This window comes from Cyprinodon tularosa, unplaced genomic scaffold, assembly GCF_016077235.1.
Source record: "Cyprinodon tularosa strain WSP-4 unplaced genomic scaffold, ASM1607723v1 ctg406, whole genome shotgun sequence".
NCBI classification, from domain to species: domain Eukaryota; kingdom Metazoa; phylum Chordata; class Actinopteri; order Cyprinodontiformes; family Cyprinodontidae; genus Cyprinodon; species Cyprinodon tularosa.
Genome location: NW_024039126.1, coordinates 289357 through 310532, shown reverse-complemented (window position 1 = coordinate 310532; position 21176 = coordinate 289357). Strand labels below are relative to the sequence as shown.

Here is a 21176-nt window from a genome sequence, read left to right as displayed (position 1 = left end):
CCGCCATATTTCCGTGACGCAGTGACATTGGGTTCAGCCGCCGGGACTCTACCGACACACACCGGCTTTCACTGATCACTTTCCTCCGCCTGCAGTGACACCGAACTGGTTCGGACCGTTTATGACCTCCGAGTGGACCCTGCAGCGCAAAGCCTCGCGGTAAGTGGATCAGTGAGCCGCTCAGCTAGCTGCTAGCGAGGAATGTCAAAGAAAGGCTTCAGTTCTGCTAGCAGTTCTTCTGGTTCCGATCCAGATCAGTGAGACAGTTTTTCTGGTTCCGATCCTGTTCAGTGAGACAGTTCTTCTGGTTCCGATCCAGATCAGTGTCACTGGTAAACAGGTCAGTTGTTTAGTAACCTCTGGTTATAGTTTGACTAGTAGCTGTTATCAAAGCAGCTCTGACGTCAGCAGTGCTGTTCGGTCGGGAAGAGGTTCGGTTCGGGCTCATAGTGCGGCTTTCTGTAAACACAGCAGCTTGTTTCCGTTGTTTATTTTATGGAGGACAAAGTAAACATGGCGGAAAGTGGAATCTAGAGAAACTGCTGCTGGTTCCTCTTCCGACATTTTATCTTTCCAGCGAACAGGCGGGCTGTTCCAGGGTCGCGGCAGCCTCCCTCCTCAGCCCTGGCTGTTCCAGTCTCTGCCCCTCCCCCACCCTTGCTGTCTATTGGCTTGTTTACCTCGCTGCTGTGTGGCTGTTCCAGGCTGTTCTTCCCCCTCCCCGTTATGTGGCGTCTACGTGCTGAACTGCAGCCTGTAATGGCGGCTCTGACTTAGGCAGCGCTCAGTTCAGATATCGCGAGAGCGGAAGCATTTGTTCCGAGCAGGAGCTGTTTTTGTCTGAGAAGGAAAATCATAGAGGAAAATGAGGTGAGTTAGTTAGCTGCTGTTGGTTTATGGGACCCGGTCCTGGTCTGAGGGACCCGGCCCTGGTCTGAGGAAAGACCTGCTGGAAGTTTCTGCCTCTTTGGTTCGGTTCTAGGTTCTCTGGGCCTGAGCTCATTTAGCTTCAGGCCTGAGAGGTTCTGTTGGGTTTCACCAGAACGGACCCCTGACCCACTAAGGAGGAGATTGTAGAAAACTTGATATAGATGTGCTGATCAGAGAAGGAAACTGATGTTGGCCGGCTGGTTCTGCTCGGTCAGCTGTCTGCTCAGGGATTGGACCTCTTGAGTTCTGCTGAACATGGGACCTGTGGTTCTGGACCTCTGGGACCTGTGGTTCTGGAACCTATGGTTCTGAGACCTGTGGTTCTGGGAGTTCCTGAGGGGAACAGAGTGTTCTGCTGGTTCAGCCTGGATGTTCTGCTGACGCGTGTCCCTAATCCATGAGGAAGGGTCAAAGTTCAGCTGAGATGTTTGGGTTCCTCTGTCTGGTGCTGATACTGGACCTCAGAACCTTCTGAAAACCGCTCACTGCGATCCAAACTGGCAGAGCATACAGAGGTCTGGTACCGGTTGGCTGGAAGTCTGGTGAGCAGAACCACCCCAGACTCTTACATTCGGACCGGTCTGGGGTTCAGGGAGGCCCGGTCCCAGCGGAACGGGTTGGGTCAGATGTAGGTCCGAGTGCAGTTCTGATGGCCTGGTTAAAGTCCAGTATTTGTTGGAACCTGTAAACAAACCGGGTCGATAGTTCTGGACTTTTGACCGGTTCAGCGAGAGCTTGAGGACCTTGGTTCTGTCCGGCACTGTCCTCCATGTTGGCCTGGTCTCCATGGCGATAGAGAGGGTTGTTATCAGCACCTTGAGCCTCTTCCAGCTGATATCTGTGTGCCCCGCCCTCTCAGATCCTGCTGGTACCGCCCAGCCTGTGGTTCTGGTGGCGTACCGCGGTGACTGCGCTGATCCTGCTGGGTGCCGCTAATCCCACCCAGACCCACGGCTCAGGGCTGCGGTCTGAACAAACATGTGAGTCAGGGGTCCGGTGGTTCTGGACCCTGATCCTCTAAAGCTCCACCAACAGAACCGCTCAGGGCTTTGACCGTCAGGCTAGGAGCGGTTCTGGTCCATAGCACCTCTGAGGGACGCCTGACCCGGTTAAAGCAGGTGGACCTTCTCCCAGAACCTAAAGGGTTAGCGCTAAGCTAAGCTAGCATCCAGGCCAGTGGGTCAGAACCGCTCTTTCTCACTGTTTGTGGTCTGACCCGTTTAATGTTTTTGTTCCTTGCAGGATGTCTCCGGCGCCGAGCGGGTCCGGGCTGTGCCAGCAGGCCCAGGAGCAGCTGGAGAACGCCATCAGCGCCGTGCTGCGGGCCGAACAGCAGCTGAGGGACAACGCCAGAGAGGTCAGTGTCTGCCCCGGTTCACCCTATAGACCCAAACTGCAGCTCTGTCAGAACCGGGCCGGCTCCAGGCCTCTGGTGACAAAGAGCAGGCAGCCTGGTTCTGCTGGTCCTGGCTCAGCTGGTCCTGGTTCTGCTGATCCTGGCTCAGCTGGTCCTGGTTCTGCTGATCCTGGCTCAGCTGGGCCTGTGTTCTGCCGGGCCACAACAACCACAGCCTGATCCCCCTCTGGCTGAATCAGAAGCTCTGTGATCCCGGGCTGAGTCAGAGGGAGGGAGTATGGGGCGTGGTTCTGGTCCTGGTTTGGTATAAGACCGGTCCACATGCTGAGGGGCTCAGATTGAGTTTGGACCCAGCTGGACCTGCAGCCGTGCCGCTCATCCCCTGGATCAGGGTAAGGTCCCGGGCCCTGGTTTCTGCTTCTCCTCTGGTCCAGGTTCAGAGCGGTTAGTTCCTGTGTTGTCATGGCGCCGTCCAATCAGAGCTCAGCTTGTTGTCTGTCCTCCAGGTTCGCTGTGAGCTGCAGAGCTGCGTGAGCCGCCAGCAAGAGGCGCTGCGCTGCAGGGAGGTTTGGCTACTGGAGCAGATGGAGCTGTTGGAGCAGATGAAGGCCGAGACGCTGCAGCAACAGCTGCACCAGCTGAACCGGGTAATGGACCGGGCCCAACCGGGTCGCTGTGGGACTGTGCTCTGAACGACCACAAGAGAGACTGGTTCTGATTGGTTCACTGCCTGGCTCTAGAGCTATAGTTTCTAGATCTACAGGCTGGGTGCTAGGTTTACAGGCTGGGTGCTACGTTTACAGGCTGGGTTCTAGATCTACAGACTGGGTTCTAGATCTACAGGTTCTAGATCTACAGACTCGGTTCTAGATCTACTGGCTGGGTGCTAGGTTTACAGGCCTGGTTCTGGGTTTACAGGCTGGGTTCTAGATGTACAGGTTCTAGATCTACAGGCTGGGTTTTAGATTTACTGGCTGGGTTTTAGATCTACAGGCTGGGTTCTAGATCTACAGGCTGGGTTCTAGATTTACAGGCTGGGTTCTAGATTTACAGGCTGGGTTCTAGGTTTACAGGCTGGGTTCTAGGTTTACAGGCTGGGTTCTAGGTTTACAGGCTGGGTTCTAGGTTTACAGGCTGGGTTCTGGGTTTACAGGCTGGGTTCTAGGTTTACAGGCTGGGTTCTAGGTTTACAGGCTGGGTTCTGGGTTTACCGGCTGGGTTCTGGGTTTACCGGCTGGGTTCTGGGTTTACAGGCTGGGTTCTAGATGTACAGGTTTTAGGTCTACAGGCTGGGTTTTAGGTCTACATGCTGGGTTTTAGGTTTACTGGCTGGGTTCTAGGTTTACAGGCTGGGTTCTAGGTTTACAGGCTGGGTGCGAGATCTACAGGCTGGGTTCTAGGTTTACAGGCCTGGTTCTGGGTTTACAGGCTGGGTTCTAGATGTACAGGTTCTAGATCTACAGGCTGGGTTTTAGATTTACTGGCTGGGTTTTAGATCTACAGGCTGGGTTCTAGATCTACAGGCTGGGTTCTGGGTTTACAGGCTGGGTGCGAGATCTACAGGCTGGGTGCAAGATCTACAGGCTGGGTTCTAGGTTTACCGGCTGGGTTCTGGGTTTACCGGCTGGGTTCTGGGTTTACCGGCTGGGTTCTGGGTTTACAGGCTGGGTTCTGGGTTTACAGGCTGGGTTCTGGGTTTACAGGCTGGGTTCTGGGTTTACAGGCTGGGTTCTGGGTTTACCGGCTGGGTTCTGGGTTTACCGGCTGGGTTCTGGGTTTACCGGCTGGGTTCTGGGTTTACAGGCTGGGTTCTGGGTTTATAGGCCTGGTTCTAGGTTTACAGGCTGGGTTTTAAATTTATATGCCTGGTTTTGGGTTTACAGGCTGGGTTTTACATTTATAGGCCTGGTTCTGGGTTTATAGGCTGGGTTCTGGGTTTATAGGCTGGGTTCTAGGTTTACAGGCTGGGTTTTAAATTTACAGGCCTGGTTCTGGGTTTACAGGCTGGGTTTATAGGCCTGGTTCTAGGTTTACAGGCTGGGTTTTAAATTTATATGCCTGGTTTTGGGTTTACAGGCTGGGTTTTACATTTATAGGCCTGGTTCTGGGTTTACAGGCGGGTTCTGGGTTTACAGGCTGGGTTTTAAATTTATAGGCTGGGTTCTGGGTTTACAGGCTGGGTTCTGGGTTTATAGGCTGGGTTCTGGGTTTATAGGCTGGGTTCTGGGTTTATAGGCTGGGTTCTAGATCTACAGGCTGGGTTCTAGATCTACAGGCTGGGTTCTATATCTACAGGCTGGGTTCTGAGTTTGCAGCGGGTCTGTTTCTGGGTTTGCATCGGGTCTGTTTCTGGGTTTGCAGCGGGTCTGGTTCTGGGTTTGCAGCGGGTCTGGTTCTGGGTTTTTAACCGGTCGGTTCTGGTTCTGTTTGCAGCTCAGAGGTCAGTTTGATGTGATCTCCTACCAGCTGCAGAACTCCACCAACAGCAACGACCTGAACAACCAGCTGACCAGCTGCATGGAGAGGTGAGCCCACACTGGATGACTGGACCTCAGGTGTCCTCTGGTGACTCCACCCACTCTGTGTAACCAGAGGGTGCGTCTGTTTTGTGATCTGCTGCTGCAGGTTGACCTCGCTGAGCCTCACCCCTGAGGAAACACCTGAGCTTCGTTTCCATGCCGACGCTCGCTCCCTGAGGCAGGCCATCACCTCGTTTGGCAGCATCAGCGCCCAGGTACCGCCCTGCTGTTAGAGTGCCTCAGTGTGGAAGAGTTCTGGTTCTGAGCCGCTGTGTTCTGCTCTCCAGGTGGAGGAGGGCGTGTCCTGTCCTGGCCCCGCCCCTCAGGGACCTCCGTCGCAGACTTGTTTCCTCGCTGCCAGCAAACAGGTGAGTCTGTCTCACAGCTCCAGTTCCTCCTGACCCGGTTCTGCCAGGTTCTGGTTCTGCTCACCGGTTCTGTGTGTCTCCAGAGGACGGAGCAGGCGGCTCTAGGTGATTGGCTGCTGGGAAGCCGCCCATCCACCAGCAGCCCTCTCATTGGTTACCAGTCCAGCAGGAACCCAGAGGACTGGCTGCTGAAGCACAAGGAGAACAAGGTGAGTTCTGGGAACAGGTAATCAGAACCAGCCCCGAACACCGTTCTGAAAACAGTTCTGCCGGGTTAGAGTGGATTCTACTTACCTCTGACCCGGGCGGCGGTGCGGTGTCCTTTACAGGCGTTCCTTTGTTCTGGTACCGCAGGATCAGTGGTTCTGAAAGGACTGGGGGGGGTGGTAGACTTTGTTCTAGGGTAGTAAACATAATAACATAAACATCTGGGTACCAAAACCGGTCCCACAGCGGCGCCGCTGGTTCTGGTGGACCTGACTGAGCTGGATTTGTCTTCCTGACAGACTTCCTGTCCTGTCCTGGCCTCCATGGACTTCCTGAAGGCCTGGGGTCAGCTGAGGGACCTGGAGGCGTGGCTCCTGAAGGACCAGGGCAGCAGGGAGCGGACCAGCAGCAGCTGCAGCTCCTCGTTCTCCATCGAGAAGATTGACGAGTCAGAGTTGGTCTCCTCTGAGGAGGAGGAGCTGAGCGACTGGCTGATCACCCCGCCCACCGTCGCCATGGAGATGACTGATGCAGAGCGCTGGCGCCACGTGATGAAGCCCTTCGATGAGAGCTGGTCATCCAGCGAGTGGCTGGTTGGCCGGGCGCCCGCCGACTGCTCCTCCTGCTGCCAGACCACCAAAGCCGTGGAGATCGAGAACCTGGGCCAGCTCAAGTGCCTGAAAACTCCGCCCACTCCTGGCCCCGCCCCCGCCGCAGCCCTGGAGCTGTGGCTACAGCAGGTGGCGCCGGTCAGGCAGAGCTGCAAGGCCAATGAGCCGTGTTCCTCCTATGCTGACTGCGTCTGTGAGGAGAACTGTGGGAAGGAGGCGCTGAGCCGCTGGCTGCTTCAGCAGGAGGGGTGGGACAAAAACGGCGTGGTCGTCAGCAAGAATGCCCCGCCCACTCCCTTCCACCGGGAGCAGGAGCAGAAGGTAAGGGCTCGGCTTGGTCCGTCTGAACTGGTTCTGATGACAGGCTGGCTAACTTTCTGCTCCACTCAGGTTCAGGCCATCCTGGAGGCCTGGCTCCATCCAAGCAAAGGAGGTGCTGAGCAGGAGGAGCAGCTGAGGAGGAGGCACAGTGCCCAGATCCAGACCCCGTTCCAGAACCCCCTCAACCCGGACCTCTGGGTGCTTCCTGACAAGAAGCTGGGCTCAGCAGGTCCGGTCCGACCGTCAGAGGAAGAGGAAGGTGACAAGTGGCTCCTGAAGAAGAGGAACCAGGCCCAGGTAAGGGGTCAGACTGACCGAGAGCGGGTCAGAACCAGCTCCACCTGTGCTTCCTGTGACCTCACTGTGTTTCCTGTGCAGGAACGTCTGGTTCTGCCTGCTGTCTGTGAGCTGTTCTCCTGCATGAAGGTGACTGGAGACAAGAACCAGTGGCTACATGGGTCTGCAGTCCAGGTGGGTTCCTGAATGGGCTAGGGACGGGTGCCAACAGCTGGAAAGGGCTTAGAATGGGCTAGGAACACGACCGCAACGGGCTAGGAACACGACCGCAACGGGCTAGGAACACGACCGCAACGGGCTAGGAACGCGGCCGCAACGGGCTAGGAACGCGACTGCAACGGGCTAGGAACGCGACCGGAGCGGGCTAGGAACGCGACCGGAGCGGACTAGGAACGCGACCGGAGCGGACTAGGAACGCGACCGGAGCGGACTAGGAACGCGACCGCAACGGGCTAGGAACACGAGGGGCTAGAAACAGGAACGCGACCGCAACGGGCTAGGAACACGAGGGGCTAGAAACAGGAACGCGAACGCAACGGGCTAGGAACACGAGGGGCTAGAAACAGGAACGCGACCGCAACGGGCTAGGAACACGAGGGGCTAGAAACAGGAACGCGACCGCAACGGGCTAGGAACACGAGGGGCTAGAAACAGGAACGCGACCGCAACGGGCTAGGAACACGAGGGGCTAGAAACAGGAACGCGACCGCAACGGGCTAGGAACACGAGGGGCTAGAAACAGGAACGCGACCGCAACGGGCTAGGAACACGAGGGGCTAGAAACAGGAACGCGACCGCAACGGGCTAGGAACACGAGGGGCTAGAAACAGGAACGCGACCGCAACGGGCTAGGAACACGAGGGGCTAGAAACAGGAACGCGACCGCAACGGGCTAGGAACACGAGGGGCTAGAAACAGGAACGCGACCGCAACGGGCTAGGAACACGAGGGGCTAGAAACAGGAACGCGACCGCAACGGGCTAGGAACACGAGGGCCTAGAAACAGGAACGCGACCGCAACGGGCTAGGAACACGAGGGCTAGGAACACGAGGGGCTAGAAACAGGAACGCGACCGCAACGGGCTAGGAACACGAGGGGCTAGAAACAGGAACGCGACCGCAACGGGCTAGGAACACGAGGGGCTAGAAACAGGAACGCGACCGCAACGGGCTAGGAACACGAGGGGCTAGAAACAGGAACGCGACCGCAACGGGCTAGGAACAGGAGCACGACCGGAGCGGGCTAGGAACAGGTACACGACCGGAGCGGACTAGTTACAGGAACGCGACCGGAGCGGGCTAGGAACAGGAGCACGACCGGAGCGGGCTAGGTACAGGAACACGACCGGAGCGGGCTAGGAACAGGAGCACGACCGGAGCGGACTAAGTACAGGAACGCGACCGCAACAGGCTAGGAACACAAGGGGCTAGAAACAGGAACGCGACCGCAACGGGCTAGGAACAGGAACACAACTGGAGCGGGCTAAGAAACACGACCACGCCCGGAGCGGGCTAGGAAACACGACGGGCTAGGAACAGGAACACGACCGGAGCGGGCTAGGTACAGGAATGCGACCGGAGCGGAGTAGGTACAGGAACACGACCGGAGCGGAGTAGGTACAGGAACACGACCGGAGCGGACTAGGTACAGGAACGCGACCGCAACGGGCTAGGTACAGGAACGCGACCGCAACGGGCTAGGAACACTAATACGGCGGGCTAGAAACAGGAACACGACAGAAGCGGTCTAGGAACACGACGTGCTAGAAACAGGAACACGACAGGCTGGAAACAGGAACATGACAGAAGCGGGCTAGGAACACAACAGAAGCGTGCTAGGAACAGGAACACGACAGAAGCGGGCTAGGAACAGGAACACGACAGAAGCGGGCTAGGAACAGGAACACGACCGGAGCGGACTAGGAACAGGAACACGACCGTAGCGGGCTAGGAAACACGACGGGCTAGGAACAGGAACACGACCGGAGCGGGCTAGGAAACACGACCACGCCCGGAGCGGACTAGGAACAGGAACACGACCGTAGCAGGCTAGGAAACACGACCACACCCGGAGAGGGCTAGGAAACACGACGGGCTAGGAACAGGAACACGACCAGAACGGGCTAGCAACACGGCGTCGGGTAAGGGGGGGGCTCTGCACTGGGCGTCGGGCTTAGGATGGTCTTGATCAGATCCAGATCAGGCTTAGAATACACCTAGAACCTGCCTGTAACATCACTTCCTGTCTGCTTCCAGATGTGATGTGTGGCGTTGAGGAGGCCGTTTCTTCTTCTCTCTCTTCTGAAGTCACTTTATTGCTGATGACCGCACACAGCAGCATTGATCAAATAATCGCCTTCTGCCTGTGACATCACCACCCTGAGGCTCCACCCACTGACCAGGATCCAGACATGATCATCAGGATGGGATGTAGCAGAACTTTGTCACTTTATGCTCATGTTGATCAGGAAATGCCCCCATCACTCAGTGTATGTTTCCAGCCAATAGGAAGGGGCGGCTCATAGGGGGTGTGGTTTATCAAAGTGGGGGGGGGGGTAGTTTTAGATCAACTCTTTAGTTTTAATAGAAAGTTTCTAGAAGTGTTTTATTGTTTTTCCTCTGCTGACGTGATGGAGGAAGGAGGAACTCCGTTTCCCAGGATGCTTAGCCAGGACACGTCAGCAGCCATTGGTGCTTTCTCTGGTTGTTTGGGGGCGGGGCTTGATGTCATTTATAATCTGCAGTAATAAAAGATGCTGACATCATCATCCTGAGTCTGGTAATTCTTTGATGGCATTACTGAGGCAGGCATCCAGCCAATCAGTGGTTCTGATGGGCGGAGCTCGGATTGAGGTTCTGATTGAGCCATCCTTTGGACGGGAAGAGGAGAGAGATCTGATGCATCACCGCCGCCGCCCACGCTCCTCTGAAGGAGGTTCTGGTTCCATCAGGGAGCGTCTGCAGCAGAGAGGCTCCTCTGGTACCGCAGCCGGGAAGGAGGGGGGCCCGGGTCATGTTCTGGAGCCTTTAATCCATCAGAACCAGCTGGACCCCTGGTGCTGATAAGCTTCCTGCTTAAGGCCCCACCCACCATCAGGAGCCCACTGATATGCAGCGATGAGATCACTGTGACATCAGGGGGCTCCTCAGCAGGGACCTGGGTTCTGGGTGTGAAATGGACCCATGAATCCCCCCCCCCCCCCCAGCTGGTCCCTGTTAGAGCAAAGCTGCTGCGGAGTTCCTGAGCCAGACAGCGCCTCCTGCTGGGCGCTCAGCCCCACTGCAGCCCGCAGGACCACCACTCCCCTTCCCAGATGGGCCCAGGGCGACCACAGTTCTGGGATCAGAACCCGGACCTGGATCACCAGGACCGGATCAGTCTGATGGATCCAACAGTGAAACCAGAACTGGTCCAGAGAGGTTCTGGTCCCAGAGAACCTCGAGACACAGTAGAACCCAGAACCTTCTGGACCCCTGCAGCATTTCATCAGAACCAGAACATCACATGGATTAACCAAAGGAGCAGAACCAGAACCAATCCTAAATGGTTCTGCTCTCTGACTCCTTACACAGGAACCGCTTTCAGTTAAATTTTAAAACCAAAACAAGACAGGAAGAAAATCTGAGACAGTGACGCTTCATCTCGCGAGTTTTATCGGCACACTTTAACCTTTAAGCATTCCAGCCAATCAGAGTGAGGCTGCGCAGGAGCCTGACCAATCAGAGCCAGGCTCGCTTTAAGCACCGCGGAGCCGCCGCCTCTCCGCCGCAGCGCCTCATTGACTTTGGCTGGAGGCGCGCCGCTCCGCTCCGCGGCTGAGATGTGACCGAGCTGCGGCAGGAACCAGTGACTCAGAGGCGACCGGACGGAACCAGGACGACGGAACCGGTTCCGGATCGTAAGTCGGGTCCGAACCATTAATGCTTGCTGGCGCTTCGGAAGCGGGAGGCGGCGGATCGGGTTCGGTCTGCTGGTTGAAGAAGGTACCGGAAAGCAGCCGGAGGCCATCGGAGCTCCGTCCGGAACACGGTGCGGTAGCTTCAGACCCCGCAGCGCCCCGCGCCTAACCTTCCTCATCCTCATCCCGGCCTGAGGGGGGGCAGGAAGCTGCTGTCCAGGTGAGGCTAGGTAGGGTGACGTCACAGGGCACGGGGAGGGGTGATCTTTATATCCGATAGTTTGTCTTCATCTTGATTGATTCTGCCGAACCGACCCAGTTCAGGTGGAAAACATCTGGATTATGGTTCCATCAGGGAGGGACCCACAGCTGGCATCACCATGGCAACCTGCAGAACCTGTCAGCCAATCACAGGCCGGTCCAAACGAGTTTATGTGATCCAGATTTAACAGAACCGGCCCAAATTCTGACCTGGTTCTGCAGAACCTGCAGAGATCCAGTCATCCAGGTGATGACATGAATCTGTCATCAGCTGTGGACTAATGGGCGGGTCTAAGGCGCGTTTACCGCCTTCAGTGGTCCTGTTCTCCAGGCCTCGGTTCTGTTCTGGGACTCGGACCTGCAGGGCAGGAGGTTAGGGTTAGGGTGCCGCCATGTTTTCTTAGCATGAGACCAGCAGGGGGCGCCTGACTGGACCTGAGCCCTGTGGGACATCATACAGCTGCCTGACCTTCCTGGAGACAAAACCAGATCCAGAACCTAATGATGGGAACAGGGACTGATGGGAACAGGATGATCCAGCTCTGATTTAAAGACACACTTTCAGGGGTTAGCTTAAGTTATCACATTAAGCTAGTTATTAAAAACTGAACCAGGTGTCGCTACCCGATCCGTACCGGTAGCACGATCCGTACCATCAGCTCATTTGCGCGTGCACAAACAGAATAACTTCCGGTGGTAATATTTCCTTTTTCTTACTTTTTTTATTCTTTTGTATTTTTTAGAGGCATGGGTTTCTTTTTGTATATCTTTCTATTTTCGTCAATATTGCATTTTCTAAAAATAAAAAAACAGAAATACATCAAGTTCAATCGCCTTGTGATAGTTACTTTGACTGCTCTGAGCATGCGCAAATATACGTCACACAGCGTATATATTTCAATTTGTTATATTTCAATATTTGATTTACTCTGTACTTAACTATGCACTCCAGCAGTACTGATCCCACAATGGATTCATTTGCTACCTTTCGTGACCTGAAGTTTTCATTGATAAGCAATCACAGTTAAGCATGTTAACATCAGGGTTTAGCATGTTAGCAGAGTTTAGCATATTAGCAGAGTTTAGCATGTTAACAGAGTTTAGCATGTTAGCAGAGTTTAGCATATTAGCTGAGTTTTGCATGCTAACATCAGGTTTTAGCATGTTAACACCAGAATTTAACATGTTAATAGAGTTTAGCATGTTAGCAGAGCTTAGCATATTAGCTGAGTTTTGCATGCTAACATCAGGTTTTAGCATGTTAACACCAGAATTTAGCATGTTAATAGAGTTTAGCATGTTAGCAAAGTTTAGCGTGTTTGCAGAGTTTAGCATGTTAGCAGAGTTTAGCATATTAGCAGAGTTTATTATGTTAACAGAGTTTAGCATATTAGCAGAGTTTTGCATGCTAACATCAGGTTTTAGCATGTTAACACCAGAATTTAGCATGTTAATAGAGTTTAGCATGTTAGCAGAGCTTAGCATATTAGCAGAGTTTATCATGTTGACAGAGTTTAGCATATTAGCATAGTTTTGCATGCTAACACCAGGTTTTAGCATGTTAATAGAGTTTAGCATGTTAACATCAGGGTTTAGCATGTTTTCTGGGTATAGCATATTAGCAGATTTTAGCATCTTAATAGAGTTTAGCATATTAGCAGAGATTAGCATCTTAATAGAGTTTAGCATATCAGCAGAGTTTAGCACAATTAAGCATTTTAGCATAGTTTAGCATATTAGCATAGTTTAGTATTTTAACAGAGTTTAGCATATTAGCATAGTTTATCATGTTGACATAGTTTAGCATATTAGCATTGTTTAGCATGTTATCTTTGGTGCATTTTTAAACTAGCCTCCTCGGTCACAGGAAACAATGTTGTTCTTTTATTCTTTTATATTAATGTTAATATTTTGAACTTAGTGTGGATCTATATCCCTGTTTCTATCTGCTGTATTAAAGGTTATCTCTACTTTGCTCTTTTCTTTAACATCCATCATTTTAGTAACTTGACCGTGCTCTTATTTTGAAGGCCCTCTTCCGGTCGTCTGGACCATTTAATCCTTCCTCTCGGAGCTCCGTGTCCCGGCGGCGGCTTCCTGTTATTGTCGCGGCCAGCTCCGGTGGATTTCACCGTTTAACGGCAGAATCTCGGTGAGTAAACGAACCGCGGCCCGGTTCTGGTTCTTCCGTGGTTAGAAGCGGGTTTTTATTCTGACAGTTCCCGCCGGGAAGGAGAGCAGCTGCTCCTGCTTCCTGACAGCCGCCCGGCCCCGGAACTCCTCTGAAATAAGGAGCAGTTTTACTCCTCCGGGGCGCGCGTTTCGGTGGAGCAGGTCCAGCTGTAGATGAGGATGGTTCCAGAACCGCCTCGATTCTAGTGTCGGTTCGGCTTCATGCCGTGGGAAATAAAATGTTGCAGTGAAGGAAAAAAGCGGCTTTAATGATGACACTGAGCAGTCGGGCGCCCTCTGGCGCCTAGTTGGTGAACAGCAGGATGACAGGAAGTAAAGAAGCCGCTGAGTCCAGACCTACGTGATCTAGATCTGTTCTCAGTTGATCAGATGGATGTTTCTGGTTCAGCGGAGCCTCCTCGGTGGAACCGTAGGGTCTCTTCTGGGTCCTACTGATCACAGTCAACCTTCACTGGAAGCTGCTCAGTCTGCAGCTGCTGCTGGGCTCTAAAGGCTCAGATGGTCCCACTGAGGACCATCAGGTCTGCCATGTGTCCTGCTTCACCTTCTGCTTTCATTGCTCTGCATTGTCTGCATTTTAATTCTAGTAGATTATGGTGGTTTTATGACTGTAAATGTATTTTAATTTGAGTAGTAATTTTGTGAATCACGGTGTGACCTCTGTGTCTGTGAAAGGTGCTTTAGAAATAAACATTACTACCTGGTACAGGCACCTGCAGTAAGGGCTGGTTCCCGGTTCTTCCCCGGAAAGGGCTGGTTCCCGGTTCTTCCTTGGAAAGGGCTGGTTCCCGGTTCCTCCTCAGTAAGGGCTGGTTCCCGGTTCCTCCCTGGAAAGGGCTGGTTCCCGGTTCCTCCCCGGAAAGGGCTGGTTCCCGGTTCCTCCCCGGAAAGGGCTGGTTCCCGGTTCCTCCTCAGGAAGGATCCAGTTCCATGTGGAGTTCCTAAGGGCTGCGACCCAGTAGAATCCAGACAGGTTGTTTATCGGTCAGTCCGATGGGTCAGGAAAGGCATCAAAGCCAAAACCAGCTAACAGGTCCTGGATCCGGTTAGTCTGCAGCTCCAGAACCTTAAACTGGGAACTCTTAGGCAATAACTGCAGGGTTAATTGGTTCCTCTGGATCCGAGTCCCTGATGGAACCACCCAGACCCTTAGATGACCAGAACACAGACAGGTTGAAGTTCTGAGAGTCTGCCTGCTCCTGACCTGCTCCTCTTCCTCCTCAGCCTTTCAGGATGGAGGACTCGGAGACGGAGCTGACCGTGTCGGAGTCCGATGCTCTGGGAGCGGACTTCATCACCGTGGAACTCGACACGCAGCCTATCGAGTACGTGGTGAAGTGGGCCGAGGTCGGTTCCAAGTTCACCATCTCCTGCGTGAAGAAGGACTCGGACGACCCGGAGGAGCTCTCAGAGGAGCAGCTTAAGATCGAGGCTGATGAGGCCTTCTTCGCCCCGTACGAGGAGGTCTATCCCTGCGAGGTGACGGAGCAGAGCGTGGAGATAAAGACAGACTCCGACGAGGAGGACGAGGATGCAGAGGAGACCCAGGTGCTGCTGGAGGCAGGGAGCGGCCCTCTGGATAGCGAGGTGGACTTGGATCAGGACTACTACGAGCCGGAGGGGCGGCAGTACCGCTGCAACTACTGTGGAAAGAGCTACAGCCACGCCTCCAGCCTGTACCGCCACCAGCAGACCCACAGCGGTAAGAGCGGGTCCCAGGTGGTCTCCAAGAGGACCCTGGAGCCCACGCACCACGACGCACGCTACACCTGCCCCCACTGCGGCATGAGCTTCAAAGGCAGCAGGTGAGTCCAAAAGGTCCCACAAGTCTGGTTGCTGGAGCGGATTCTGGTAGAGCCCAGGAGTGTGGTTCCTGGTGGTGGTTCTGGTAGAGTCTAGGAGTTTGGTTCCTGGTGGTGGTTCTGGTAGAGTCTAGGAGTTTGGTTCCTGGTGGTGGTTCTGGTAGAGTCTAGGAGTCTGGTTCCTGGTGGTGGTTCTGGTAGAGTCTAGGAGTTTGGTTCCTGGTGGTGGTTCTGGTAGAGTCTAGGAGTCTGGTTCCTGGTGGTGGTTCTGGTAGAGTCTAGGAGTCTGGTTCCTGGTGGTGGTTCTGGTAGAGTCTAGGAGTCTGGTTCCTGGTGGTGGTTCTGGTAGAGTCTAGGAGTCTGGTTCCTGGTGGTGGTTCTGGTAGAGTCTAGGAGTCTGGTTCCTGGTGGTGGTTCTGGTCAAACCCAGAAGTCTGGTTCCTGGTGGTGGTTCTGGTAGAGTCTAGGAGTCTGGTTCCTGGTGGTGGTTCTGGTAGAGTCTAGGAGTCTGGTTCCTGGTGGTGGTTCTGGTAGAGTCTAGGAGTCTGGTTCCTGGTGGTGGTTCTGGTCAAACCCAGAAGTCTGGTTCCTGGTGGTGGTTCTGGTAGAGTTCAGGAGTCTGGTTCCTGGTTGTGGTTCCTGGTGGTGGTTCTGGTAGAGTCCAGGAGTCTGGTTCCTGGAGGTGGTTCTGGTAGAGTTCAGAAGTCTGGTTCCTGGTGGTGGTTCCTGGAGGTGGTTCTGGTAGAGTCCAGGAGCCTGGTTCCTGGTGGTGGTTCCTGGAGGTGGTTCTGGTAGAGTCCAGGAGTCTGGTTCCTGGTGGTGGTTCCTGGTGGTGGTTCTGGTAGAGTCCAGGAGTCTGGTTCCTGGTGGTGGTTCTGGTAGAGTCCAGAAGTCTGGTTCTTGGTGGTGGTTCTGGTAGAGTCCAGGAGTCTGGTTCCTGGTGGTGGTTCTGGTAGAGTCCAGGAGTCTGGTTCCTGGTGGTGGTTCTGGTAGAGTCTAGGAGTCTGGTTCCTGGTGGTGGTTCTGGTAGAGTCCAGGAGTCTGGTTCCTGGTGGTGGTTCTGGTAGAGTCCAGGAGTCTGGTTCCTGGTGGTGGTTCTGGTAGAGTCCAGAAGTCTGGTTCTTGGTGGTGGTTCTGGTAGAGTCCAGGAGTCTGGTTCCTGGTGGTGGTTCTGGTAGAGTCCAGGAGTCTGGTTCCTGGTGGTGGTTCCTGGAGGTGGTTCTGGTAGAGTCCAGAAGTCTGGTTCCTGGTGGTGGTTTTGGTAGAGTCCAGGAGTCTGGTTCCTGGTGGTGGTTCCTGGAGGTGGTTCTGGTAGAGTCCAGGAGTCTGGTTCCTGGTGGTGGTTCCTGGTGGTGGTTCTGGTAGAGTCCAGGAGTCTGGTTCCTGGTGGTGGTTCCTGGAGGTGGTTCTGGTAGAGTCCAGGAGTCTGGTTCCTGGTGGTGGTTCTGGTAGAGTCCAGAAGTCTGGTTCTTGGTGGTGGTTCTGGTAGAGTCCAGGAGTCTGGTTCCTGGTGGTGGTTCTGGTAGAGTCCAGGAGTCTGGTTCCTGGTGGTGGTTCCTGGAGGTGGTTCTGGTAGAGTCCAGAAGTCTGGTTCCTGGTGTTGGTTTTGGTAGAGTCCAGGAGTCTGGTTCCTGGAGGTGGTTCTAGTCAAACCCAGAAGTCTGGTTCCTGGAGGTGGTTCTGGTAGAGTCCAGGAGTCTGGTTCCTGGTGGTGGTTCCTGGTGGTGGTTCTGGTAGAGTCCAGGAGTCTGGTTCCTGGTGGTGGTTCTGGTAGAGTCCAGAAGTCTGGTTCCTGGTGGTGGTTCTGGTAGAGTCCAGGAGTCTGGTTCCTGGTGGTGGTTCTGGTAGAGTCCAGAAGTCTGGTTCTTGGTGGTGGTTCTGGTAGAGTCCAGGAGTCTGGTTCCTGGTGGTGGTTCTGGTAGAGTCCAGGAGTCTGGTTCCTGGTGGTGGTTCCTGGTGGTGGTTCTGGTAGAGTCTAGGAGTCTGGTTCCTGGTGGTGGTTCTGGTAGAGTCCAGGAGTCTGGTTCCTGGTGGTGGTTCTGGTAGAGTCCAGAAGTCTGGTTCTTGGTGGTGGTTCTGGTAGAGTCCAGGAGTCTGGTTCCTGGTGGTGGTTCTGGTAGAGTCCAGGAGTCTGGTTCCTGGTGGTGGTTCCTGGAGGTGGTTCTGGTAGAGTCCAGAAGTCTGGTTCCTGGTGGTGGTTTTGGTAGAGTCCAGGAGTCTGGTTCCTGGTGGTGGTTCCTGGAGGTGGTTCTGTTAGAGTCCAGGAGTCTGGTTCCTGGTGGTGGTTCCTGGTGGTGGTTCTGGTAGAGTCCAGGAGTCTGGTTCCTGGTGGTGGTTCTGGTAGAGTCCAGAAGTCTGGTTCTTGGTGGTGGTTCTGGTAGAGTCCAGGAGTCTGGTTCCTGGTGGTGGTTCTGGTAGAGTCCAGGAGTCTGGTTCCTGGAGGTGGTTCTGGTAGAGTCCAGAAGTCTGGTTCCTGGTGGTGGTTTTGGTAGAGTTCAGAAGTCTGGTTCCTGGTGGTGGTTCCTGGAGGTGGTTCTGGTAGAGTCCAGGAGTCTGGTTCCTGGTGGTGGTTCCTGGTGGTGGTTCTGGTAGAGTCCAGGAGTCTGGTTCCTGGTGGTGGTTCTGGTAGAGTCCAGAAGTCTGGTTCCTGGTGGTGGTTCTGGTAGAGTCCAGGAGTCTGGTTCCTGGAGGTGGTTCTGGTAGAGTCCAGAAGTCTGGTTCCTGGTGGTGGTTCCTGGTGGTGGTTCTGATAGAGTCCAGGAGTCTGGTTCCTGGTGGTGGTTCCTGGTGGTGGTTCTGGTAGAGTCCAGGAGTCTGGTTCCTGGTGGTGGTTCTGGTAGAGTCCAGGAGTCTGGTTCCTGGTGGTGGTTCTGGTAGAGTCCAGGAGTCTGGTTCCTGGTGGTGGTTCCTGGTGGTGGTTCTGATAGAGTCCAGGAGTCTGGTTCCTGGTGGTGGTTCCTGGTGATGGTTCTGATAGAGTCCAGGATTCTGGTTCCTGGGGGGGGGGGGGGGGGGGGGGGGGGGTAGTACCTGGGTCTGCTCCAACTGGACGGAGAGGAGACAGAAGCTTCAGGGAGCTGAATATGTAGAAGGCCAGAGAGGGTTTGTTTTGTTAGTGTGGGTGGGGACTAAGCGGTTCTAGGAACCGGTTTAACGAGGCCAGTTGAAATAAACTAGCTGCCAGCAGGACTAACCGGGTCAGTTTGATGCTGAGGGTCTGACCGTGTCTCTGTTCCCTACAGGATGCTGGGCAGCCACCTGCGGCTTCACGGGAAGCGGCGCATTCACCCGTGCAACATCTGTGGGAAGGAGTTCAACCACAGCTCCAGCCTGTCACGCCATCGCCTCATCCACAAGAAGGGCAAAGGCCTCGCCAAGGACGCTGCGCTGGACCCCTCCCCCGCCACGCTGCGCCACACCCTCAAGATCGGCACCAAGAACAAAAAGGCCAAGAAACCGCAGCACGTGGCCACCGCCATCATCCAGAGCCCCGCCGCCACCGACAAGTTCTATGCCTGCCCCCAGTGCGACATGAGCTTCAGGACATCCACGCTGCTGTCCAAGCATCAGGTGACCCACGTCAAGGAGCTGCTGGACAGCTACACGCCAGGGAAGGAGAACCTCGGCGAGAGCTCGTCCGACCTGAAGATCCGCCTGAAGCTTTGCTCCCGCGACAAGCCCAATTTCTACACTCTGTGCAAGAAGAACCGCCGCCGCCGAGGAGGACGGCCCCCCAAACGCACCAGCGACGACATGGGAGGCTCATCGGGCAGAGACGGCGACTCACGCCGCCACTCCTGCGACCAGTGCGGGAAGACCTTCAATCATCCCTCCAGGCTGGTTCGCCACCAGCAGACGCACGGTAACGGCAGCGGCGGCGGCCCGGGAAAGCTGATCCACTCCAAGACTGGACTCCCGGCCTCCAAGACCAAGACCTACATGTGCACCGCCTGCAACAAGACCTTCATGCACTCCTCAAGCTTCTCCCGCCACAAGAAGGCCCACCTGCAGGCCGCCGCCAAGACCCGCAGCCTACCTGTGGTGGACGAGACCGCCCCGCTGGAGTCTGACTCTGAATGAGGCGCCGGGTCGGTTCCGGGCCGGTTCAGGATGGGTTCTGAACCGGATCCGGGTCGGTTCTGGGTCGGTTCTGGACCAGCGCTGACTGGTTGTGGGACCAGCTGAGGTCACTTTCAGAAATGTTCTGGACCCGTTGGGATGTTGAGTTCTCCAGGTTTCAGGAACTGGTTCTTCGGTTTCGATGGCAGCAGGACGTCCATATATGGACATTCGGTGGAGGATTTCCATATATGGTTGGAACCTTTAGCTTCACCACCTGTTCTTGGCCCCGCCCACTACCTGCCCCTCCCTCAGACAATCCCGCCTCACCTCCCTCAGCCTCATGGGAAACGGAGACAGCCGACACAGACTCCTCAGTAAACGGACTGCTGATTGGCTGGATGGTGAGCGATGGTTAGTGATCTGAACTCGCTAAACTTCCACCTGTTGACAAAATAAAAGCATTTCCTGTGTAAGCCCCGCCCCTTCTTTTCAGTTCCTGCTCGTCCTCACTTTGAACTGTGAATGGGAGTTAATTTAATAGTGATTTATTTATAAATGTGCCCCCCCCCCCAGTCTCTAGAAAATAAGCAGCACTTGAAGCTCCGCCCCCTTGAAGCCCCGCCCCCTGCCCTGGTTGTGTTGGTTTGTTTGGGTTTGGCTCTGTGGGCATAGAGAACGACGTTCATCATTGTATCGTGTTTTCATTTAGAATAAACCTGTTCACCTGTTATTGTCCCGCGTTTTGTAATAAAAATTAAAACTACTTCCTGTCTGCTTCCACTTCCTGTTTACCTCCTGCTGCTTCCTGTTACGGAGCGATCAGCTCTGATCAGCAGCTGACTTCTTTACAAATCATTTGGGTTGCCATGGTGATTTAGTTGTTTTTCTGTAGAACAGGAGGATCGTCACCAGAGGGGGAGGAGCTTAGGGGGTGCTCAGCGACGGCAGGCAGAGGACCAGGATGGATGAGTCTGAGGTGGGAGTGGAGACCCCTGGTGTTTGGGTTAAAGGAGGCGGAGCCATGAACGCTCCTTCTGAGGTTTATCTACAGATTCTAGATGGTTCTGATCCAACAGGATGGAAATCAGGAAGTTCTACAGTCTGTTGGTTCCCACTGGCTTCTGGTTCAATTCTATTCAATTCATTTCTATAGCTCCAATTCACATCATCTCAGCTCAGGGCACTTTATAGATCCAGATCAACCAGATCATCCAGTCAGGTTGATTCAAAGTTTTCTATCTAAGGAAAACCAGTTGATTGCATCGACTCATTGACTCTTCAGCAATTCCTCACTCTAAGCATGCTTGTAGCGACAGTGGAGAGGAAAAACTCTCTTTGAACAGGAAGAAACCTCCAGCAGAACCAGGGCCTATGGACCTCCTGCTGGTGTCCACCCTGTCCAGGGCCTATGGACCTCCTGCTGGTGTCCACCCAGTCCAAGGCTCTGAAGGTGGACTGGGAAGGCCTCCCTGCCATCGCCCTAATCTCCAAAACAGACAGAAGCTTCTGGTCAACCTCTGCTCTGTTTAGGTTGGTACCACCCGGTCCAATGGTTCTGTCGGTACGGCCCGGTCCAATGGTTCTGTTGGTACCACCTGGTCCAATGGTTCTGTCGGTACCGTCCGGTCCAATGGTTCTGTCGGTACCACCTGGTCCAATGGTTCTGTCGGTACTGTCCTGTCCAATGGTTCTGTTGGTACCGCCTGGTCCAATGGTTCTGTTGGTACCGTCCGGTCCAATGGTTCTGTTGGTACCACCTGGTCCAATGGTTCTGTCGGTACCGTCCGGTCCAATGGTTCTGTCGGTACCACCTGGTCCAATGGTTCTGTCGGTACTGTCCTGTCCAATGGTTCTGTTGGTACCGCCTGGTCCAATGGTTCTGTTGGTACCGTCCGGTCCAATGGTTCTGTCGGTACCACCTGGTCCAATGGTTCTGTCGGTACGGCCCGGTCCAATGGTTCTGTTGGTACCGCCTGGTCCAATGGTTCTGTCGGTACCGTCCGGTCCAATGGTTCTGTCGGTACCACCTGGTCCAATGGTTCTGTCGGTACGGCCCGGTCCAATGGTTCTGTCGGTACTGTCCGGTCCAATAGTTCTGTTGGTACCGCCTGGTCCAATGGTTCTGTTGGTACCGCCTGGTCCAATGGTTCTGTCGGTACCGTCCCGTCCAATGGTTCTGTCGGTACCACCTGGTCCAATGGTTCTGTTGGTGCTGTCCGGTCCAATGGTTCTGTTGGTACCACCTGGTCCAGTGGTTCTCTCGGTACCGTTGGGTCTAATGGTTCTGTTGGTACCACCTGGTCCAATGGTTCTGTTGGTACTGTCCGGTCCAATGGTTCTGTCGGTACC

At 54.5% G+C, this 21176-nt stretch overlaps 2 protein-coding genes across 3 annotated transcripts; both read left to right on the top strand.

Moving 5' to 3' along the window:
• ncoa4 (nuclear receptor coactivator 4) lies at positions 1-9378 on the top strand. Of its 2 annotated transcripts, none has more exons than XM_038298352.1 (11): positions 1-159; positions 2173-2287; positions 2794-2934; positions 4721-4812; positions 4913-5021; positions 5094-5174; positions 5258-5383; positions 5681-6313; positions 6383-6610; positions 6692-6784; positions 8867-9378. In XM_038298352.1, exons 1-11 carry the CDS (start codon positions 122-124, stop codon positions 8870-8872), a joined length of 1662 nt encoding a protein of 553 aa, XP_038154280.1. In that variant the 5' UTR covers positions 1-121; the 3' UTR covers positions 8873-9378. The 2 variants fall into 2 exon arrangements, with proteins under 2 accessions (XP_038154280.1, XP_038154281.1); XM_038298353.1 differs by lacking the exon at positions 1-159 and adding an exon at positions 715-870.
• A 1000-nt stretch (positions 9379-10378) lies between these two features.
• On the top strand, positions 10379-19591 carry LOC119791952 (zinc finger protein 91). The gene is made up of 4 exons (XM_038298356.1): positions 10379-10729; positions 12801-12922; positions 14188-14768; positions 18008-19591. The coding sequence occupies exons 3-4, from the start codon at positions 14197-14199 to the stop codon at positions 18843-18845; spliced, it is 1410 nt and encodes a 469-aa protein (XP_038154284.1). The 5' UTR covers positions 10379-10729; positions 12801-12922; positions 14188-14196; the 3' UTR covers positions 18846-19591.
• The last annotated feature ends 1585 nt before the right edge of the window (positions 19592-21176 follow it).

Bases quoted from the DNA above. Each gene is read 5' to 3' on its own strand.
- LOC119791952 (XM_038298356.1), top strand. From the start codon at position 14,197: ATGGAGGACTCGGAGACGGAGCTGACCGTGTCGGAGTCCGATGCTCTG. The intron at 14,769-18,007 runs GTGAGTCCAAAA...TGTTCCCTACAG, and splicing joins ATGAGCTTCAAAGGCAGCAG to GATGCTGGGCAGCCACCTGC.
- ncoa4 (XM_038298352.1), top strand. From the start codon at position 122: ATGACCTCCGAGTGGACCCTGCAGCGCAAAGCCTCGCG. The intron at 5,022-5,093 runs GTACCGCCCTGC...TCTGCTCTCCAG, and splicing joins TTGGCAGCATCAGCGCCCAG to GTGGAGGAGGGCGTGTCCTG. The intron at 5,175-5,257 runs GTGAGTCTGTCT...GTGTGTCTCCAG, and splicing joins TCCTCGCTGCCAGCAAACAG to AGGACGGAGCAGGCGGCTCT.